General features: G+C 40.2%; 2 protein-coding genes across 2 annotated transcripts in view; one reads left to right on the top strand and one right to left on the bottom strand.

Moving 5' to 3' along the window:
• Positions 1-24,174, bottom strand: part of snd1 (staphylococcal nuclease and tudor domain containing 1) — a 219,096-nt gene that overhangs the window by 84,976 nt on the left and 109,946 nt on the right. The window lies entirely within an intron of this gene.
• Positions 12,191-16,868, top strand: lrrc4.1 (leucine rich repeat containing 4.1). The gene is made up of 2 exons (XM_079816950.1): positions 12,191-12,954; positions 13,104-16,868. Exon 2 carries the CDS (start codon positions 13,727-13,729, stop codon positions 16,307-16,309), a length of 2,583 nt encoding a protein of 860 aa, XP_079673076.1. The 5' UTR covers positions 12,191-12,954; positions 13,104-13,726; the 3' UTR covers positions 16,310-16,868.

The raw sequence follows: 24,174 nt of genomic DNA on the forward strand, positions 1-24,174 counted from the left end.
CTTTTATTGTTTATTTCATGCAACACATGCTACTTTCACAATACGCTTGCTTTCTTCAAAATCACAATAAGCAAGATGACCGAAAGCCCAATTTCCAATCTATATAAAGAAGTGAATAAGAATGTTTGCATGTCCAGTTAAATGGGGTACAGTGGATTTTTTGCTCGGTCGGCCTTTAGATTTCTTCAAACTTAAGTTAGGGTCACATTTACCATTGTTCAGTGAAGCTTTGTGGGAAAAATCTAATTATTTGAAAAGAAATCATATGATTGATAAATGATTGGGAATTTCCTTTGAGGGCGAATCATTTCCCCACACAGATTTCGCAAAGTTAATTTTCAACATTAATCAACTGCCAGCTGGTTTGAAAGAGACTGTGAGAGCAGTGCTTCATACATCGCTATGGAATTGACAATAGACAGTGAACTTTTTTAGTTGCTAGATTTCACCATGTGATCACCGCTTTACGTGACAAAATGATTCGAAATTTGAAGGATTAAAAACACATCAAGCGTCATTTCTAATACGGAGGCCAACTACAGTATGATTAACATGCATTCATGCTGGACAAAGCATAGATAAATCGTGTTCTTAAATCTCTTCAAAATTTGTGAAAACCGGACCTGCCGGATTTCAGTCTGACTAAAGTGTTTGATTGACATTTTAAAAAGGTTAATTGCTATTTTAGTCCAACTGAAATCAAACTTTAAAAGCTCATGTAAATGCACTTCATAAAAGTTAAAAGTGCAAAGAGTTTAAAAAAAAAAAAAGATTTTTAATGACGAAATGTTTTTGAAATATTTACTTGCATGAATAGCCAGTTCTAATTATGCAGAGCAGCAGCTTCAGCCCGAATAAGACAACCAAGGTCACATTGCAAAAATTCCTTTTCAAGAATGAATTTTAACTGTATAAGACCACATGCCTGCAACGCATTGGTCAAGCCTTTGCCTTTGGGTTTTCATTCCTTGCAAAGTATTAGTATGTTTCAGGTCTAAATATAAAATTCAAACTCAAATTAACAAAAGAGTCTAAAAGGCCCGTTCACATCAAGGACGATAACTATAAAGATAACGATAAAGATATAGTTCTAAAAAACGTTCTCAGTATTAATGAATAGGAGAGTTCACACCACAGCTAAAGCAATAATGGCACAGAGAAATTATATCGTTAAAATCACATTCAGAACGATTTTTTTCCAGGTGATGAATGATAAAAACACTGACAGCTAATCAGAATCCATCCTGCTGTAACAAACTCGAACATTTAAAGCGGCAGACAAGTACGCGCTTAGAATGAACAGAACAATATTGTCCTCTGGTGTGGACGCTAATATAGTTATCTTTATAGATATCTTTAAAGTAAGGCTGGGCAAATTAATGCGTTAACGCGGGCGATTAATTTTTTCAGCTTAACGCATTAAAAATATTTAACGCAATTAACGCAGCATCCGTTTTTATATCCATTTTTGCCCAGCGTTACATGATCACGCTCCTATTCATGTAAATGCTTTTAAACCATCTAAGCGTGACCCAAGAGAACATGCTGCTTGTCAATGTCCTGTCTGTGTGTGTGTCTCATGTCAGCTGAGACACACACATTCACCGCACAGACAGACTCGCGCCAGTCTCGTGGCACGTGCACACATCAAGTTCTCTTTTGCTCTTGAACAAACAATAACAACAACACAGAGAATTTTGCCAAAACGCCAGTTTTGTAGAGTATTCTCACATTAGGAGTCTTAAATGAACTTAGAGTTGTGAGGAAATGAGATGTGCACGGGACAGCGTCATGTTCGGCAGTGGCCGTTCTTAAAGTGACAGGAGCACTGATGTTGTTAATGTTCATCAAAGAATAACGGAAACAGAGGAAAGTGTAGCTTTAATGATGATTAATCTATATTTCATTTATTATTTATGCAGTTCTGAAAGGTGTTTGATAACTATTATATTTCTGTATATGTCTAACAGGGAAGGCCATGGGTAAATATAACATTTATTATAATGGGTTTATGTAAAGATTGTTTTAAGTTCACTTAAATTAAAAGTAGTTTTTTTTTAAAGCCTAATAAATGTTGAAATGGGTAGATTTCAGTGATACTGTAATGTAACGTCATTAATGTTTCATAGAGACATTAGTATCAGTGATACCAGCCTTCATTCATAAAAAGACCATTACAACTAGTGGTGGGCCGTTATCGGCGTTAACGTGCGACTTATCGGGCGATAAAAAAAATAATCGCCGTTAATCTATTCTCAAAGTTGGGTTGGGAGCTGGGTCTATACTACGCAAGCTATGATGACTTTCACCTTGATATTTTAGCGTGGATGTACTCCTAGCCGAATTGCACTGTAGGGAGCGAGAGAACGAATCAGTGTGTATGCCTACTAGTGTTGTCAAAAATATCCATATTTCGCTGTGTATCGATACTGAAATATCTGAATATCTGAACGATATGATACTCATTTTCTACAGTATCGATATCGCCTGCGCTCTCCTCTCCGACCGACAGCGAGTTGACACGCACCCACCTCTCATTCAGTCCGTTTAATCCTCTGACAATTGCGAACGGGTATTCTGCTGGATTTTTCTTTAGCGTGTTAGTATTGGTGTGACCGGTCTGAATTTCGTGCGGGGTTGCACATAACGCTAATTCTACTAATTCTCGCAGATTTCGCGCTCGCATCTGAAGCGCACACACATACCGCAATAAAGCCGCCTCTGACATACAGGTGCAAAAATGAGCTCCTTTTTCCAGTTTATTAATGGTCAAATACACTCAAAAATGTCTCAATGCCCATCTTGGTGAGTTTTAACGTTAACAGTCATAACCAGCTCACAGGAACAGTGGGATCCATGCGTGCGTCAGGTCTTAAAGGGACAGAAGTTATTTATTATTCAAACTACAAAAAGACAAACGATCACTTACGAGCACACATATTCTGAATGCCTTCGGCAGAATTCAAATGAGCCATTTTAATCTAGATTAATTCCAAGATTACAGTGAGATTAATCTAGATTAAAAAAAGAATCTATGCCCACCACTAATTACAACACATTTAAAATATGCTGTCTTTAAATTGTTTTTACATTAATTTGGAGAGTAACTGAAATTAATACAATATCAAAATATTAAAAACTTACGATTAATCGTGATTAATTACAGAAAAAGATGTGATTAATTAGTTAATTTTTTAATCGATTCCCAGCACTACTTTTAAGTTATCGTTCTTGGTGTGAACGGGCCAAACTCTTAGATAGGGCCAAAACCAATATCTGAAGCTGCTTTTAGACATGTAAGAAACTCTGATAATTACATGGCTCGCTGGTCTCTGACAACTGCATAGACATATTCAAAATTTCCAATAAGAAAAGGCGGCCTGATGACTATCTTAAGCATTCACCCCCAGGCAGGCTTGACAGGTAAAACATGTTTATTTTTTCTCTCCCTTTTCATCAGTTTGTCTCTGGCTGTTTTTAACATCTATAGTGTGAGTGGATGTGGCAAACTCATAAATGGCTCACTTATAGCGGTATCTGCATATTACATTGGGATGAGATATTTTTAGGAAGTATTTTTATTCTAACATCAAAAGGTGTCAATCACCTGTCCTCTGAGCATATTGAAGAATCATTAAATCGATACCTCATAATTGCTTACTGTGGAATCAACTGCATCTTTGTACCTGCTGCTGGTAAGACAGTGAGGTAATATGCTCTAGTTTCATGCTATTCTCTCTCAGGTCCAAAAAGGGTCTTATATAAACCTTTCAGCTGGAGGGTATAGAGCTACGCTTGTGCGGTGCATGAGGGAGAATAAGTGTGTGCAAGTGAGAGCGATATGAAGTGACGTAGGCCCTGTCGTCAGCAGCTCTGGGAATGAGTGGAGTTTACTCTTTTACTCCCTCACTTGCACCACCCTCAAACACCCCTCCTTTTATTCCCTCATTTCAGTGTTCCATTTTCCTGTCTGATGTTCTGTCTGTTTCTTAGTGGAAGGTGAAGGAGAGAGAACACGCACTGCCTGCAGACAAGGCTTTCACCACAGAGAGAGATCCAAGTTGGGATGACCTGCATATGGGACTACGAAATTCATCCAAAAAAGGGGGGAGAAAATGCAACACCAGCAGAAAAAGGTGCGCTAAATCATAATAAAATGAATACTACTACTACTAATATATTAACTATTATTAATACTACAAGTGAGAGCTATAGGGCTGACAGTTTAACCCAAACAATAACATTTTCCAAAAACCTGTATCATTATGGGGACTTCCTAAACATAGGCACTTGACAAAACTGTGCATAGTTTCTTAGTTTAATCTTAACTCACTTTTCCCAGTTAAACAAATGAGACTAGAGATGACATTAACAGGAATTATGCAGGAGTTTCCTGTAGTAGGGATCCCTTTAAACAAACATGATGTTGTGTGACAGCACACGTGTCTGAGCGTGTGTGGGCCAGGGGCTCAGGTTTCATCATAAAATATTTAAAACCATGTTACTCCGAAGCTCAGGATAAGTGAAGCCTACGTCCCTATATGCTTGAAGTGGATATAAAATAAATAAAAAAACCTAACAAATACAGGATGCCACTCAGCATGAAGGACACTGATCTGGCCCTCAGCAAGAGCATCTCAATTTTAAAACAAGCTCCTCTTAAAACACTATTTTATGCGGAAACCACACAAGAGCAGTGAAGAACTACTATGCCAAAAACGTACTAATAACGAAATGTGTATATATACTAGGGATGTTCATTCTGTTTGGGTTTTTTTTCATTAACCGACAACCAAAAGTTTGTTAACCGATCATTAACCATTAACAGACAATATTAGGTTTGATTAGAATTAAATTCAAAATGAAGGAGTATCTGTAACCGATTTTTAAATAAAATCTGTCTGGTTACATGTTAAAATGGCAGCATAAAAATAACATGATTCACACATCGTCGTCACGCACCTGCAGCACTTCTTTGAACGGAGAAAAACAGAATAAAAGCATGTATGCAAAAGGAAAAACGAAATATATTTAACTTGATGTACATCTTCACTTTTCAAATGAAGAGATTATCAAAAACCGCCAGAATCTAAAAAAAAAAAAAAAAAAGTGATAGATTTTTGGTCAAACTGCCCAGCACTAATTGTGATTGTACGCAAACAAATGTAAACCCTTTACAGTTTCTAATGATGCCTTACTCTTATCTGTAGGACCATCAATTACAGAGTATTTCAAGTTGTGTCTGCTGTTATAAGCAAACAACTTGTGATTGTGCAGGTGCCTCACGCGCACACAACATATCACTTCTATCATTGCTAACTTGACATCGCGGCCTCTTCATTCGCAAAATGAAATGGTCAACCAAACATATAAAAAGTTACATATTGAAAAATTACTTTAACCGATAGTATAAATACAACATTAATACACTTTAACAAAGGAAAAAAATCAGGAAGAACACTATATGAGCACAAAGCTTGGCCTTTCCCTGGACAAATTTGATAAATTAGAACTCCCTCTGTAGTCACAGGCAACTCTGATAAAATATTTTTTCCACATTATTAATTTTAAAGAATTATTAAATTATTTTCTTTTCTTTCCCACTGGTTGGCAAACATCAGCCCACACATGGATTTCATTAAATCTGTATGCATGGTAATCAAAAAATAAATAAATAAAACAAGCACATATATAAAAGGGGATTGAGAAATTGATACATGGAAACACAGAAGGGACATTAGCCAGTGGACCTCCTTCCTCATCCTCATGTGGCTCAACTCTAGCCGGCTCGAGGAGTGGTCACTGTTTGAGCTGGGCTTTGAATGTGTTCCCTGCATACAGCAGGCAGTCACCTCTGGGAAATCCCATACTGCACCGCAACACAAAACACATTTAAGAAAGGTCACAACCCACAGTTTAAGGGGATTTATTCTAGAGCTTTCCATCATATTCCCCAGCTTTCTCCACAACCCACTGCCCCCTCCCCCCAACTTAGCAATGGTGCAGCTGTGCTGCTACACAGATCTGATGTTCGAAACCGTGTAGGAAAGATCAGCTAACATTAGCATATTTATGCACACAAGAAAAGACATTTGCTGTGTCTGAAATCGAATACTTCTCTACTATATAGTATGTGAAAAACAGCACGCCAACAGTAGTATGTCCGAATGCAGAGTACTCAAAAAACAACAGTAGGCGGCTGTATTATGTCCGAATTTCATTCATCCCATATAAAACAAACTTTAACGGTCACAAAGTAAGTTCAAATTCGAATATGGACACACTGTTAGCTTGAGACCCTAGCTAAAAAAGTAATTATCACTGCAATCCTAGGCATTTATACAACAGAAATACCGCTAATATAAGGGGTGTGAAGGAAACGGACAGCAGGATACACACACACAAAGCTAGCATGGCAGTCTTTCTATGGATGATCCATATTTTCTAACACTGTAAAAACTCACCTTGATTTGCCTTTTCTGAGTGGATATAATTTCCCATGCATTAGATTGCCAGACTCTTATTACCTCTGCCTGTAGGCCTGTGCACCTTTCTCACTCTCCTTCATGTCTAGAAAAGGCTGTGGGCATATTGTTCGTTTAAATCTAACAGACCTCAATCTTCCTGCAACTCTACAGCTTAATGGTGCCATTGGAATATATTAGGCTCCATTATGTACCCCAATATAAAACCCATGTGAAATATTACGCCAAAATCTCGTTCCCCGTAGCCTCTGAGCTTCTGGCAGTGGCGATGGTTGATATCTCACTGACGGTGAAGACGAGAAGGCCTTTTGGTGACCTCATATGAACCTATTTTTTCCATAAGATTTGACAATGAGAGTGAAGCTGAATCACAATTCGGTACTGAGAATGATAAGGTGAGAATAATATTTGACATTTGACATACAAGTTAAGATCTGGACTTGACATTGCTATTGACTAAGCACAAAGTGAACTAATTCAGTTTATCTTGTAAACTTGACATTTGATTTACTCTAATTGAATGTTTCTGCATTGAATACTAGTGTTGTGAATCCTGCTTATTTAAACTTGTCACCAAGGTAGCATTATCTAATTGGCCAGCATAGATGCGGCTGTCTTGAAATTGCAAGAATTTTACACAAGAGCCCTAAACAGACTTGGAAAGAGGCTTTTACACATGCTGGGTGGCATGAATGCTAGAATGCAAAGCAATCCTGGCCAATGACAACAATGCAAAGAGGATGGAAGGGCTTAAAGGAAAATAAAGTAAGAGTTTGTGAAGGTGAAAAAATAATTTGTTGCATTCAGAAGTAGCTATACTTCTTGGTGCAACTGGACCCAATGAGGTGCACTTTTGGAAATTCAATTTGCTGTATTCATGCAAAATTCCCTTATTTTTCCAGTGCGCATGTGTCCTGTCCTTAAATGATCTTTATCTACACCACATATTGTGTTTTAAGGAACAACACGTTTGGCACTCAATGACATTGTTTTACCCTTCAGTGAATCCTCCATTTTCAGTGTATGTTAAAAAAGGCCATTTAATATGCAGTTAAGGACTCAGGGTTCTCATCCTCCTCTGCTAATGAATACTCTATATCAGGCCTGAAGATCCACCAGAGAACAAAAAAAAATTGAACTCAGCTGTGTAGATCTCATTAAAAGAAGTGAGTCAGTCATTTTAACGTGTGGCACCTTCCATATACACACAGAAGTATGTCAGCTGTCAGTTAAGATAAGTTTGGAGCAAAACAAGACGCCATTCTGAAACTAAAACAACTAAAAACAGAAATAAGGTCATTATTATTGACATAAAATCTCTCAAGAAAATTGCTAGGGAAAAAGGACCGTTCAATGCCTGTTGCTTTTAAAGGGCATATTGCAAAGCAAATAGCAAAGCTGGTATTGGTCATCTAGGAGTATTTATAACTTCCCAATAACAAAAACTAATAAGCTTTGATCAGGCGTAAGTCACACCCGTTAATATCCATCCACACTAATATAGAGTTAGCAGTTTCTCATCACGACTGATTTGGTAGTTAGCAAATGTTTAAAATACAAGACTTATGTTTCACAGTTCTCGTTTTCTTCTAGCTGCATCTCTGACAGATCCGTGACCATCACGTCTCCCGCCAGCGGCCGAACCACAGACACTATAGTGTTATTGTATGTGTTTCATGTTATCCGTTATTCATTAATGCTGTGTTATGAGTTTATTTCCTGCCGATTTACCAATAGTGTGGTGATGTATATGACGTCATGAGTATGTAGTGGAGTGAACTTGAATGTACATACATGGCGTGAATAAAATTGGAGTATTTAAATTAACAGCACACACTTCAAAAACTGTTTTGAGAAGTGCGAGACTGTATGCATTTGTGTTAATGTAAATAATTTGTATTCCTCAATGTTGAAATTGAGTCACAAACAACGGTGAAGCAGAATTGTGTGTGGATGTTTATTAATTTAATATTATCCTTTACATGAGTATTACAATGTTAAACTCCATCATATCGCAAGGATGATAATCCTCTGGTCTAAAGTGAACGTTATCTACACCACCACGTGTTTCGAAGTAGATGCAGAAGTGAAGTCCCGTCTCTTCACCTGCACAAAACGCCACCCAGGCAGGTTTCCTAACTTTTTTTTTGTTAGGAAACCTGTGGACTCGATGTCCTGACAGGCTGGACACAATCATTTACCATGACGATGATATAATGAAACACACTGAATCCTACAGAACACCAACCTATTCTGCACTGAGCCAACGCAGAGCCCAACAAACAACTCCCTCTCGTGACGTAATATGACGCAATGTTGAAAATAAATTAGTTTTTTTTGCAAACAGTCAACGAAACGGCAACTTTATCTAATACATTTGTGCTCATGTCTTAAAACATTTTAAATCCTGCATTAACTTTTCATATGGAATTTTCACACATGGTTATATATTCATTTTGAAAAAAAATGTAACCTGCAATATGCCCTTTAAGACTTAACCACTGCAACTGAGTATGATCATTCACAATTCTAACACTTGTACTTATGTGCAAAAGAGAGCTAAGTGTTTCTCATACAATGCTGATGTATGGTTTCAGAATATTTATAGCGCACAAGTCATATGGACCTCTTTTTGTGGTGCTATTGCCTCCTTATTTGAAGTTTGAAAGCTTCAAGTCAACCTTGTAATTTCAATCAGCAGTCTTCAAAATGTCTCCTTTTGTACTCTGAAAGAAAGTCACATGGGTTTGGAATAAAAATAGAGTGAGTAAATGACTAGAATTTTCATTTTTTGGGTGATCTATCAATTAAAAATAACCCCACAAGCTTTAATCTGGGTTGGAACATTCTAATAGACACAGAGGTTTAATGAAGGTCATTAGTTTGCAAACAATAGCCATTAAAAGAGTGCTGGGGCAGGAGGGATGACACTCTCTCCATCCCTTTGGAGTGAATTGTCTTGAGCTCAACCAATCCATCACAGGAAAAAAAACAAGGAAAATATCATTAAACATCCACTGGCCCTCAAATATTATATTACAGATGGTTAAACAGAGTAAGGGGATTGTGAGAAGGAAAGACCATAGAGGGAAAAAAACTAACAGATAGAAAAAGGATGGATGAAGAGAGGATGAAACGGGGAAAGTCATGATGATAGCAAAGTGAAATGATAGATAAAGCTCAATCTTGTTGCACATGTTTTCTAACAGCTGTTCGCAGTTGGACAATATGATATGAATGATAGTGGACAGAGAGCCCATGTTAATGTGGTGACTAATCTGTTCTAGAATGAATTCCTAGAAATTGAATTGAAAGTAAGCCTCTAGTCACCCCACCCCACTCAAGGTCAAATATGTTAACTGAAAATGACAGCGTTTTCATCTGCCCTACGCTAAAAAAAAAAAGAAGAAAAAAAAAGCTTGAAGTTTGGTCAACAGGTGTGAGCAGAGCATGTTTATGAGTGCCTATGGTTCCCATGTCAGCTTCCTCAATGGCCTGTGGACACAACGTTCATTTAATAAACTGGAAAAAAAAAAGGGCGACCCCTTTTTACTTCAAAAACGTGTCAATTCCGAATCTAGGGCTGAACATAATCTTTATCTATCAGGAATTGATTAGATAGTGAACAGTGCATATTCCATACCAGAGTTTTTCAGACCAGTGTCAATTGTGGAAACTATTACTCTTTCTGAAACAGCACACATTGGCTAAAACTCGAAGAGCAAAGTTTAAAAAGAAGAAAAAAATTATTTGCAATAGCATTAACTTAACTAATGTATAGTTTCATAATGTGTAACATTTAATATGTTACATGCATAAGTGTCTTTAGGGGATTTATGTAAACAATGAAAACATTTTCTTTGCATATTTATTAATTTATTTTTCAATTGTAGGTTAAATGCAAATTAATACCACATTTCCAATAAGCCAAATTCTATACACATGCTTTGAAAGACTATATGCACTGCTCTTACAGTACAGTAAGCGCAAATATTGCTGGGATGGTATTGGTCCTCTCCAGCGAATTGGACGAGGGAAGCAGGCTGACCTACATGCAGCAGACCCTATATCCCAGATAGACTGGCAAACCCTGAGGCTGCCATCCTGCCCTTGCTCACCCACTTACTGACAAGACCCAACCAGTCAAACTGGGTCGCTGGTGCTGATACCGAGCAGACCTCTCCTTGAGTCCCTCAGCCTGGGGCGGGTTGAGCTGGCAAGCTGGGCCCTCTCCGCCTGCATAAGATCATTCCAGAAGGCCTGGAGTTTGAGGGGTTGGGCGTCCCCACTATACGCATGGTGTTCTGGGTCAGCGTCACAGAGAGAGAGAGAGAGTGGAGTGGCCCAAATGATGGTGGATGCCTGCCAATGGCCACCCAGTCTCACACTCAGAGGTGTGTAGTTCACAGACACAAACAAATATACATTACACACTCTAGCACACATTGGTCATTATTCACATGAGGATTAGCCTGTGGGTCACATGTGTGTGCACATTTGAATAATGTCCCCAGACACTTTTTACTTTATGCAATCGGGTCACAAATCCCTCAATGTGCCCTACTTCATATCCAGGCATTACCACAAGCTATGGGTGTCATTCACAAAGACATTCACAATTACACTCTCACTGTCACACATACACAGTGGCGTGTCAAAATGCCAGCCATCGGTTGCCCAGGGTGCTCTGCTGTTTAGCACTGCAGTTCAATTCTGTGACATCTGCTGTTACAAGCGTGAGATGAAACCTTACTGAAAGCACCTCTTTAAAGTACCTTTCACCTGCTGGCTAACACTGGCCGATGGCCAACATGCCCAAGGTTTGAGAGAGTGTGATTACAGGACCATGCCTTAAAAGAGCACTGCTTAACAGCTCTATCCGTAGAGGAAATGGTTTAAAATGGTGAGCCCTATTCTCTTCGTGCGGGGACCATCTTGGCTCCCACAGCATGACAGGGGAGATATTTTAATCTTGGAAGGGAGGATAAAAGAGAGAGGGAGAAAGTGAGAAAGTGTCCTCACAACACAGGCCCAGCTTTGCACAGTACAGAGACTCCCTCTACTGCATCTAGAGGAGGCTTAATCCATCTGAAGAGAGCAATAGCCTTTGGCAGCACACACGCTGAGCTGTCCAGCACCCCTCCCATGCTTTCCTGTGGACTAAGAACACCAGTCAACCAGTAGCGGCACTCGCTCCCACAAGGTTCAGTCGACAGAGAAGTCTCACTGACCAAGTGTCGGGTCAGACCACACAAATCACTCCATCTCACCGCATCAACTCGGGGGGGGGGGGGGGGGGGGGGGGGGGGGGGGGGGGTGTTGTTAAGGGTTGAAAGGCATTAATAGACTCCCAGCAGGGAGTGTGGAGGACAGACTAAAATCATTCATCAATCGGACTGTGTTTATCTGAGAAAAAGCAGCAACTGGCTGCAAATCGCAGCGGTTCACTGCCAGACTGCAGACAACTCTAAACAGATCTACAAAATATGAGAACCTTGAAGAGAGAGGGAAAAGACAGGGAGAGAGGGAAAATATGAGGGAGAGAGAGAGGAGAGATGAGGGAGAGATGAGAGAGCAAGAGAGAGAGCAAGCGAGAGCAAGAGGGAGAGAGGGAGAGAGAGTGAGAGCAAGAGAAAGAGAGAGAGAGGAGGGGGCGGATACGGATGAGCTAACGTACTAAAACCAATGCATCAAACCAATGCACTGCTTGGAGTGTGATGCGTCAGCAGTACATTCACGTTTTCATTGAAGGACAAAAAGAAGAGCAGGCAAGTAAGCCTGCGTCCCGGCTGCCTGCTACTGCACCACAGAATACAGCGGAAAACATCGGTGCACAGCGGCGGGAAGGACTAACCCGGGGCCGGCGAGGTTAAAAAGAAAAGAAAAGAGGGAGGGAGCAAAGAAAGATGTTGCCATGGGGAGCCACTTTTCCCTTGCCTCAGCACTCGTCCACCAGCTTGAGCCGGACAGCTGTGCCGCTGACAAAGCTGAGAGCTCCAACTCTGCACTGAGCTCAGGGTACTGCAGCGCTATACGGATACTTCTCTGATCAACACAACGTCACAGAGAGGGGGGAGAAACACACTCCTTTTTCTCTCATTCCAGGGAGTGAGAGAGCACGCTCGAAAGCAGGAGAGAGTGAAGGAGAATGAGGCAGAGAGAGAGCGATCTCTCTCCAGTGAACGAGCTTTCTTACGGAGCCGTCTCTGCACTGGTACCTCCTTTTACACCTTCCCTGGACTCTCATCATCAACTTCTTACAGAAAATTATAAGGATAATTGGGAAGCGTGTAGAAAGATCTCTGCAGTCTTCGCTGTGTGCGAGCGTGTGTACGGAGATGGAACCCAGAGCTGCTTAAGGAAAGAAATGCGCTAATGACCGCAGTGTCACAGTCTTTTCAGCTGGACAAGGTGCTGACAAATCGAGCGGACAAAACGTACTGAGAGAGGGGGAGACGGAAAAAGTAAAGTGAGTGGAAACATTGGAGGGGCACTTATTATTCTTTAAACAAAAGCAGAGACAAACATTTGAAAAGACTGGATTTCTCATTCTTATTCCTCTCTTTCCCCCCCCTCTAACTACCCCTCCCTTTTTTTCCTCCCCCTACACTGGTTTAGCATGTGTGAGCGGTCCTCTATGGAGACACAGGCATTTAGTAGCAGCGTCAAGCGGAGGTATCCAAGGACAAGCATCTGTGGATAGTGCGAGAGCGAATGCTTCTGTAGGAGCCAAACTGGATTGGCACTCTTGCCTAAAGCTCTGAGGCCCTGCAGAGCTACTACACATCTCCTTGGATGGTCCTCTGTGGATTTATTAGGGGCCATTTTGGCACTCATCTCTTGTTTTCTGACAAATGAAAAAAGAGAAGGCTTTGCTTATCCTGGGAATATAAGAATTTGAGGAAAAAAAAATCTATTTTGTGATTGCAAAAATTGGACGTATAAAACCTTTGAGGTAGGTGTTGAGCCTTTCAAACCATTTTATACATAAAATATAGTCCCCTGTTTTATTTAATTCATTTTTCCTTGGCTTTTCACTTCTCCCGCTTTACTCGAGTACTTGTCACTGAACGTTTAGCCTCCAGTTCAGTAAATGGAAAAACAATCTAGAGTTCTGTTTAACCCAGGGTAGGGCTTCATTAGTCAGAGGTGAACCCCTCCCCCCTCCCCCCGCTTACTACCCCCCTCTCCCCAACCACCATCATCACCCCACGCCCCCCCCAGACGATGCTGAATTATGAATGTGCCACATCATGAGTCTCCTGGGGCGGGTAGCTGTGCGTCGAGCCAAGAAAGCCGCCCTGCTCTGTGTCCTGTTCCTCATGGTTCAAGTGTGCGTGGAGGTGGCGGCCGCGGCAGGGCCCCAGGGCTGCCCGACTGATTGCTCCTGCAACAACCAGCTCAGCAAGGTGGTGTGCACCAGGCGTGGGCTCACTCGTGTGCCACCAGGAATACCCAGCAACACCCGGCACCTAAACCTGATGGAAAACGCCATCGAGGCCGTGCAGGCCGACTCTTTCCGCAACCTCCATCACCTGGAGATATTGCAGCTGGGTCGCAACGCCATTAGACAGATTGAAGTGGGTGCTTTCAGTGGGCTGACGAATCTCAATACACTGGAACTATTTGATAACAGGCTGACAGTGGTGCCAAGTGGGGCATTTGAGTATCTGTCCAAGCTGCGAGAGCTGTGGCTGAGAAATAACCCCATTGAAAGCATCCCATCGTACGCATTTAACAGAGTGCCATCCCTAATGAGATTGGATCTGGGTGAACTGAGGAAACTGGAGTACATCTCAGATGGGGCCTTTGAGGGTCTAGTCAACCTCAAGTACCTCAACCTGGGGATGTGCAACATCCGAGGAGAGATGCCCAACCTGACGCCTCTGGTTGGGCTGGAGGAGCTGGAAATCTCAGAGAACCTCTTTCCTGAGATCAAACCAGGTTCATTTAGAGGACTGTCTTCACTCAAAAAGTTATGGATCATGAACTCTCAAATAGGGCTAATTGAGCGAAATGCATTTGATGACCTGGCCTCGTTGGTGGAGCTGAATTTGGCCCATAACAATCTAAGCTCACTGCCCCATGATCTCTTTACCCCACTGAAGTACCTGGTGGAACTTCACCTCCACCATAACCCTTGGAACTGCGGCTGTGACTCACTCTGGCTAGCACGTTGGCTACGCGAGTACATACCTACCAACTCGACATGCTGTGGGCGTTGTCACTCCCCTGCACACATGAGAGGCCGACAGTTGGTTGAGCTGGACCGGGGTGACACTGGGGCAATGCAGTGCTCTGCCCCTTTCATTGCTGATGCCCCAAGAGATCTGAATATTTCTGCTGAACGTGTGGCAGAATTGCGATGTCGAACAGCGGCAATGTCTGCTGTGCGATGGCTCCTACCAAACGGGACCGTTCTAACACATGCATCAAGCCACCCACGGATAACCGTACTAAATGATGGGACTTTGAACTTTTCAAACGTGCTAGCAGGTGACACGGGTATGTATACCTGCATGGTGTCCAATGCGGCCGGAAATTCCAACGCTTCAGCCTATTTAAACGTAAGTGCGGCTGAGCTCAACACATCCAACCTCAGTTACTTCACCACAGTCACAGTGGAGGTGCTGAACCCCACATCTGAAATGCCCAAGACCAAAACCACCACAACCACAGCAGGTGTCAGCACCACTACCACGGCCTCGCCATCCGTCTTTCAGCCGGTTTTTATCTCAACACCTACGGTCCTGCTCCAGAGCACCGACACTCCCCCAAGTCGCCCATCTGTTGTACCTGGCTCAAAAGTGACAACAGGAAAGCCGCCCAACCCAGCCAGTACCAGTCTGGATGAGGTGATGAAGACGACAAAAATCATTATAGGTTGTTTTGTGGCAGTAACCTTGCTAGCAGCAATCATGCTAATTGTATTTTATAAACTACGAAAGCGGCATCAGCAGAGGAGCACGGTGGCTGCAGCCAGAACTGTGGAGATTATTCCGGTAGAGGAAGAATTGCCACCACCAGCATCTGCTGCCAATATAGCAGGGGAGGGGGCACTGACTCTACCAGAGATAAGGGATCATAACAGTATTTACAAACTGGACTACAATGCCCACAAATCTGACTACAGCTACAAACCAAAACTAGAATACAGTACTCATAAGCCCAAGCAAGATTTCAGCATCCACAAACTGAAGTCAGACTACAACACCTACAAACCTAAAACAGACTATATGTACCAACCCACTCTGGAATACAGCTCTCACAAAATGACGGACTATTCACACAAGTCATTGCCGGATTACCACATACACAAAAAACCTGAGCAGAGTCCCTACAAATCTGGATACAGTACTCACAAATCTGACTACAAATCTCATACTCCTAAACCAGACTTCAGTCCATTCAAACCAGAGTACGGTGTTCCGAAATCGAAAACTGACTACAGTATGCCCAAGCTCAAATCCGATTACAGCCCCTTCAAGACAGACTGTAGCCTTTTCAAACCTGACTACAGTGCTTTCAAAGCAGAGTACAGCCCCCTCAAAGCGGAATATGTCAGTAGTGACTTCAATCCCCACAAGTCCAAAATGGATTACAGTCCTCACAAGGTAGACTACAGCCCACATAAGATCGACTACAGCACCCTGAAGCCCAAATACAACACTTACAAGCCACCAGGCCATGGTGCCAAATGGACAGAAAGCAACAGCATTGGAAATTCTCTGCCTCGAACCTTGCCCACTGCTATCACAGCTACTCCTGAGGCCCTTGTCATAAAAACTCACACCAAGGAGAAAGTACAAGAGACTCAGATATAATCTGGCCCCCCGAACAAATCAGAACCAGTCAAAATGACCCTCTCTCCCTTATAAGGCCACCCTCACCCCAGCATAAAAACATGCAATAGAATGCACAAAAGAGAGAAAAAAAAAAAGACAGGAACTACTTTTTTTGTACAGAGTGCAATTCCTAAAGACTGATTCTTGTTGTACATGCTTATAAATAAATATATATGGAAAAACTGAAACTACCATGGGCTGGTAATAGAAAAGCAGATTATATTAAAAAAATAATAAAATTGAAACTATTTTCTAACTTATAACTCTTATTTAAAAGATGAGTTGTTTTAAGATGCTGTACTGAATTTAAGAAATGAGGGTAGTCTTGTTTAAAAAGGGCATTCTGTGTGATTTCTAAATGATACAGAGAATGCAGTGAAAAATACAACAAAAACAAAAAAAACATTTATACTGAGAAGTCTTTCTTTAAAAAACAGAAAAGAAAAAGGTCAATGTTGATCTTTGCAGGTTTATCTTGTAAAAGCACCATGAATTTGTACTGTGCCAAATGTTACAAATGCAATAAAAGGATTTTTGGAAGAAAAAAAAAAAAAAAGAACCACCACCATTTAGATTTTTTTATTTTTTTTCCTTTCTTGATGTACTGTTGCGATCAGTCAAATGCTTTAGACACTGCAGTAGGACTCACTGCAGTTCTGCTTTAACCCTCAGAGTGCTGGGTGCCGCTCAAGTCTAAAAAGCTGGGCAGAGGCTGCTTTTCTTTCCTTTTTTCTTTATAGGCTTTTCCAGCGCTGCAGTGGCTTAACTTGGCTTATATAATATATTGGTGAATTCCTATTTTACATCACAAGAGATGGCTGGTTAAAAAACTGCTTTAAGTTATTACCCAAATTCTGCCATTAGTGTCAGGTTGTGAAGTTGTTGCACATTGGTGTTTGAACAATTGCTGCCTGCAGGTGGTTTCAAAAGACATTAAAAGCGACAGAGGTCTTGACAAAAGAAGATAGCCTGCCTTTGCTTATAGCACTTTAGAGTGGCCTGGTCAAAAAAGGGCGGTTGTTAAGCAATTAAAAAAATAGTGAGGGAAGCATCCATTTGTTTTTAACCCAATAGTTTTTTTTTACTAGAACTGGACAATATATGTTGATATAGCATGAAGTATATGAAAATGTATAAATTACAAATTCAGGAATTCTTATTATTGTATCACAAGCCGTTTCCTACACACATTTATGAGTCAATGCGTTAGACAATGACATCACACGGATGGGCAGTGAGGCGTCAAATCAAGCAGCTTTTGTATGCTCATAAGAGGTGCGTCATGACATATTGCACAGGCTCATAAGCTTTGACTGTGACGTGTACAATACTGCGTACCTCACTTGTATGGCAAGGCTTGTTTGAATGTCAGCAAGTGCTTTCTACCTTGGCTAAATTAAATGCAAGAATTAGAAATAATGAATGATTGAACAAAATTAGGCCACAAATTGATGGCATATTAGAGGGTAATAAAATATAATATATGTTTGCATTGCAGGGCATTGGCTGAGTGCATGCAGGCTGTCTGGGAGATTAAAGCTGATTACATGATAATTGATCCACACACTCTTCACAAAGTTGGGACATCTGGCCACAGTGAGACTTAGTACCCACTGTACACCTAGACAAACATGCAAGCACGCACACAAAATAAAAAAAGATTGTGGCTTTAGGCTGTGCAGCGCTCCAGTTAAGAACAGTCTCACACTGTTAGTATCTGCACTTAAAAAAAAAGAAAGTCAATGGGAGCAGTATTTCTGTATTCGGTGTCTTTAGGAGTAATTTTGGCTGTCTATAAAAGGGGTGTAGGATACATTCACACAACAGTCCTCGATTTAATGATAGTTTGGGGGAATTGTGGGTAATTGTATGGACAGGTAAAATAACTATATGTGACCATGGACCACAAAACCAGTCAAAAGGGTAATTATTTTGAATAAATAAGCTTTCCATTGATGTATGGTTTGTTAGGATAGGACAATATTTAGCCGATATACAGCTATTTGAAAATCTGAAAAAAAAAAAAAAAAAAAAAATTCTAAATATTGAGAAAATCACCTTGTGATCAACCTAATGATTTTGGGCATAAAAGAAAAATAGATAATTTTGACCCATACCAATGTATTGTTGGCTATTGCCACAAATATACTTGTGTGACTTTTATGACTGGTTTTGTGGTCAAGGGTCACATATCTCAACACAAATCTAGTATTCTTTCCAACTTGAACTGATGCCACATTAAAACACTTGCGTCTCCACCTTCACTTAACAAAAATGCAAAAACACCGGAACATTAGCCACAGATTTCTACTTAGATCTTAAAGGTGAAGTGTAATTTCAGCATCACTAAGGGCATGAAATGGAAGTCTCCCAAACAGTCTTGCTTTCATTTCAAACAAGTAACCCTGCCCCAAACTGAAAGTATTAATTGAGCCGTTTGAGGACCATCCAAACTTGTATCGTCTCTGCACATTTATCATGGGTATGAGAAGGATTACCATCATGTAAAAAAAGGTTTAGGTCACTGCCTGCCTTAGTGTTTTTGTATAAATATATTCAGGTAGAGCATCATATCAGAATATATTTCACATTATAACCCTTGTTCTGGTGTCTTCACAAACAAAGCTGCTGTTACATTTATACATTTAAAAACTACAATTATAGCCAGTGAGATGCCGCTTATCCAGCTGAACGTCAGAGCTATAATTGCCAGTCTGGTTTTAATGGAGTACTGTACAGGACTGAAGTGGATCCTTGAGCAAGCAGCATATAAGAGCAGAGAAAGAGAATAAAGGAAGAGGGCACAAGGGCACATTCTGCCGAAGGGTTTGAGAACCCTTCATGCTCTTCAGCCCACTAGTGAGAGAAAGTGACCCGCATTCGGCAAACTAGGCTGCAGTGTGGCTCATGAGGCAGACCTTTACAATAATATATCTGTTCACAAGAGGGAATAATAGAGAGGATACTATTAAGAAACGACAAAAGAGAAGTGAGGGGTTTTGGTCGGCACAATCATTTTGAACATATAAATCACAAGGCAACAACAATTTTGGCAAAACATTGCATATTTTAGACAGATTTAGAGAGCAGACAACTAGAAAGAGCAAACATGTAGCAGTAAGAGAAGGATTTTGGAGAGAGAAAGTGTGAGGCACGACTGCCAACTAGAGCCGAAGAGAGGAATGTTACGGCTGTAATGACTGGACTGTATCAGTGCAGGTGAAAAAAGTGGGGAGGAGACGTTACTAAACTACAGATGGAATGCAGGTAGTGGGGCTAGTGATGGACCACCCTGAAATGAGATCAGATGGGGTCAGAAACCTGGCTCATACCTTGCAGTGTGGGTATGACTTCATTATGGTGCTGTTGATGGTGAGAATATCTGCTGTATGCATTCATTTACTGTGCTTAAAGGAGTCATTAACAGTTGATTTACGTCCCCCCACCCATAAAAGATGTGCTTTATTCATTAGGGTAATTAAAAGTGATAGACTGCTATACCGCTTATAGGTCAATCAAATGGCTGATATCAGGCCATTTTATTTCTATAACCAAGCTCTACTTGGCTAAAGATAAGAATTGTAAACTGAATAACTGAATTCTGGTTCATTTCTGGTTATTTTTCATGATTCCAGTTCCATTAACATTTTTTTTGTGCGTTTAACAAAGACAACAGGGGAAAAAATCCATACAATATTTAATACACTGATCAATAACATTTTTTTAGAGACTGCGATCCAATAATTATCCTGCAATCCAATTATTATACATTGTATATAAAAAATAAATAAAATAAAAATAAATAAAATAAAAATAAATAAATAAATAAATAAATAAATAAATAAATAAATAAATAAATAAATAAATAAATAAATAAATAAATAAATAAATAAATAAATAAATAAATAAATAAATAAATAAATAAATAAATAAATGTGGCACAATTGTATTAATTCTTTTTTCCGCAAGCCTTAAGCACAACATAACAGTAAATTGTAAGCTATGAGTGTATTATTAACAAACAAAAAAAGTACTTAGTTTGGTTGGACTATTCTGATAATGCTAAATGGTTGATTCACTAAAATAATTGGTTCACAAGAGTCAGTTCAAGAATCTCACTACACTGGCCATTCAGTTGCAATGTTGTTGTTTATGAAATGGTACAAGTTCTCAATTCCCAACCCTATCCGGGCCAAAATTATTTACAGTGAACAGTGATAGTAGTAGCGATATTTCTCTTTGCATCAGTTACAACATCCACCAAATGCCTTGTCAATAGATGCATATATAATTCCATTTTATTCATAATTTTGATTAAATTCCGTATTAGCTCCACGTCAGATACGTTTTATTTGACCATGCATTTCCTAGGAATCAAACTCATGACCTTGGTATTGCTAACAAAATTCTAGTTGAGCTACAGGAACATAACTGCCACTATTTGTAATTTCTGACAATCCATGGTATTTATAATCTGCCTGCACATGCTAACTGCTTAGTCTGCTGTTGTTTATATGGGAATTTTTGTACATTTCTTACATTATTTGCCAAAACAGCCCTTTTACAAAACCTAACAGAGCGTTTGTCATTGTCTGACCTTCTCGTTGGCAGTCTCAGGAGAGCTCCTGAACAGATGTTAACTGGCTGCACTTCTGTCTGGGCCTCAGTTCTGGCCGAAAATAAAAGTAGCGGCTTTATGACGGCCACAGAGGGCCCCGAAAATGAAAGACAGCACAGTTAATCACCATTTTGTAAGGTTTTGTTCTATCCGTACCCTCGTCCATAAAGGGGGAGAAGAGGGTCCAATTACCCATGAAGTAAACACAGGAAAGAGCAGTGCTGGGGTACCAAGTCACCCGTCATTAATTCAGATGCCACTGTCTGTGGTTAATGGCTGATGCACAGATTTTGTCTCACCATTTGTTAACCTCTGAGCTGTCATACTGAAGCAAACTAACACTTAAAAGGAGGAAACGCAAAAGGCATAGATGCTCTATATCTTCAAACAGTCACAAATCAAGTAACTCTTTGGACAAATAATACTCACATCGCATAAAGATCGCCATAAAATCATTATACGCGCCTGAAGACCAAAAACACAGAACAAGGGTTCTCAATAGACAAAGCAGGTAGTAAAACTGTCAGCATGCACACACTAGCACTGCCCTTGGTGAGTGTTTAAAGTAGAAATCTATCTGAGGTTTATAGGCCCCTCTCCGTGGCACATTTGCATATCTCTTTGGTGCCATTTCACATGCCTCTGGTGTCATATGGGTTTTGGGAGGTAGCTGTACCAGCCTGTTCCATTTTAACTTCATGCAAATGGCAGCAGCGAGGAAGAACTTTACCCCCCCTCCATCCTTGACATGTTTAAAACACGACCCAGAGGGCATGTGCTTCATATGCAGGATGCTGGGTCGAGCGCAAGCACTGCAGCAAAACGACTCCATTTGGTGCACTTTGCATTTTTTTCCCCCCGATGTCTGACAAACAGCTCCTAGGACTTCAAAAGGGAGAAATTAAACAACGTGGCTGCCCATGACAGCAGTTATCAAACCCCCCTGATTCACTATGTCAAAGTGGCATAAGCACATGGCTTCCAGCTAAAAGAAGAAAAGAGGAAGAGAGAAGGAGGGTGTAGAAAGTGAGAAAAGACATTGGGGGGGAAATGTGGGCCATAATTTTGTAGCACTTGCATATTACGGTAATATTTTGTTGCAAAAGATCTGTTAAAAGAAAAATGAGCAGAACCAGCATCGATATCTTCCTCTGAATCATTTTTACCCATTATTCCTCAGAATCATTTTTATTTTGCTACGTTTTTTGAATAATCAGCCATTGAGAATGCATTGAACAGGGAAAAAAAAATGAATCAGTCTGGTGCATCATGGGATTTGTAGTTCTTTAAAAGCTATAATCTTGTTTCTTTTATTTATGGTTACCATTTAGGAAGCTATTGAACTGTGCATAATTGCTTAAAATGTAAACGCGGTATTCAAGGTGATGGATTCAAATCTAATATATAAAGAAACAGACAGTAATACAATTCTCAGATGGTTTATGAGCAGGCAGGTAGTGTCTAGTTTTTAATAGACCAACATAAATGCTTTTTGAAAAATAGAGCGAGAGACAAAAAAAAAATATGAAAAGACTCTAAATGAGTTTGTTTGAGAAACACAAATGGAGTACTCACTCATCTTTATAAAGTCTTAACAGCAAGGCTCTGTAATAATGCTGTTGCTGCTGGAAAGGACCGTAACAAACCCACAGAACAGTGTAATATGGAGACTGTGACCAGCAGAGAAAGTGTTTATCAGGACAACATGCTGAGTGCAGCGAAACTCATTTTATGCTCCTGTCATTCAAGTCAAATATTTTGTAAAGAAGTCAGGACAATATATATATATAACCAACATCAGTGAACTAGAATTCGAGACACTGTATTGCAATATACTGCACATGGCAATATCACATGTATCTCACACTCGCAAAAAACACCTTTAGAGGTACAACAGTTTGTTACTGGGCTAGTACACCCTTAAAGGAACACTCCACTTTTTTTGAAAATAGGCTCATTTTACAAGTCCCCTAGAGTTAAATAGTTGAGTTTTACCGTTTTTGAATCCATTCAGCCGATCTTTGTATCTGGCGGTAGCACTTTTAGCATAGCTTAGCATACATCATTGATTCTAATCAGTCCATTAGCATCTCATTCAAAAAATGACCAAAGACACTTTCAATATTTTTCCTATTTAAAACTCTTCTACACTTACATTGTGTGCTAAGACCAACTGAAAATTAAAAGTTGCGATTTTCTACACCTATATGGCTAGGAACTACTTTCTCAATCCTGCGTAATAGTCGCGGATCTTCGCGGCAGTACCATGGCTGCAGCAGCACAATGATATTACAGCGCCTGAAAGTAGCCCCCAGCTAGGTAACTTTCAATGTGACCGGCACTAAGTTTGTGTAGTTGCAGCCGACAAATTGTGTTGTGGATTTACCTGTGTGATTGATTAGCCATGGTTCTGTGTGTTGTAAAGGGCTGTGATAGTAAGTCGAAGGTGTATACTACCAGTACCACCATGTTTCACAGAATACCAACGAATCATTGCGCCGCTGCAGCCATGGTGCGGCCGCGAAGATCCGCGACTATTACGCAGGAATGAGAACGTAGTTCCTAGCCATATAGGTGTAGAAAATCGCAACTTTTCATTTTCAGTTGGTCTTAGCACACAATGTAACTGTAGAAGAGTCAAGTTTTAAATAGGAAAAATATTGAAAGTGTCTTTGGTCATTTTTTGAATGAGATGCTAATGGACTGTTTAGAATCAATGATGTATGCTAAGCTATGCTAAAAGTGCTACCGCCAGATACAAAGATCGGCTGAATCGGCTGATCGGGGACTTGTAAAATGAGCCTATTTTCAAAAAAAGTGCAGTGTTCCTTTAAGGCTAACTTACACCGTACCGACATTCCACGACACAACAAACAACAACTGAACATATTCTGGAAACAAAAACAAGTGTTGACCAATGGCAAGAGATGCCAACAGGAATAACATTACCTTAATATTACCGACAGGAGTAACGCACCTTAGTAGCTTATAGTAATATCCCCCAAATATGGGGACTGCCCCATGCAGAGACTTTTTTTTAGTAGTTGTAAGAAATGTCCTGCCTTTCAGTTTAATAAAAAGTCAGTTTGCTTTTTTTAAAAAAGACAACGTATTAGCTATGTTGTGCAGGTTTTTTATATTATAAGATTTTATAATTGATTTGATGTTAATCTTAACAGTTTTAGAGATTTTGGTCTTTCCTCACTCAGCTGTGCTTTATGCTTAT

The sequence above is a fragment of the Gobio gobio genome (genome assembly GCF_949357685.1).
Source record: "Gobio gobio genome assembly, chromosome: 5".
Taxonomy (NCBI): domain Eukaryota; kingdom Metazoa; phylum Chordata; class Actinopteri; order Cypriniformes; family Gobionidae; genus Gobio; species Gobio gobio.

Coding starts and splice junctions, on each gene's coding strand:
- lrrc4.1 (XM_079816950.1), top strand. CDS start 13,727: ATGTGCCACATCATGAGTCTCCTGGGGCGGGTAGCTGTGCGTCGAGCC.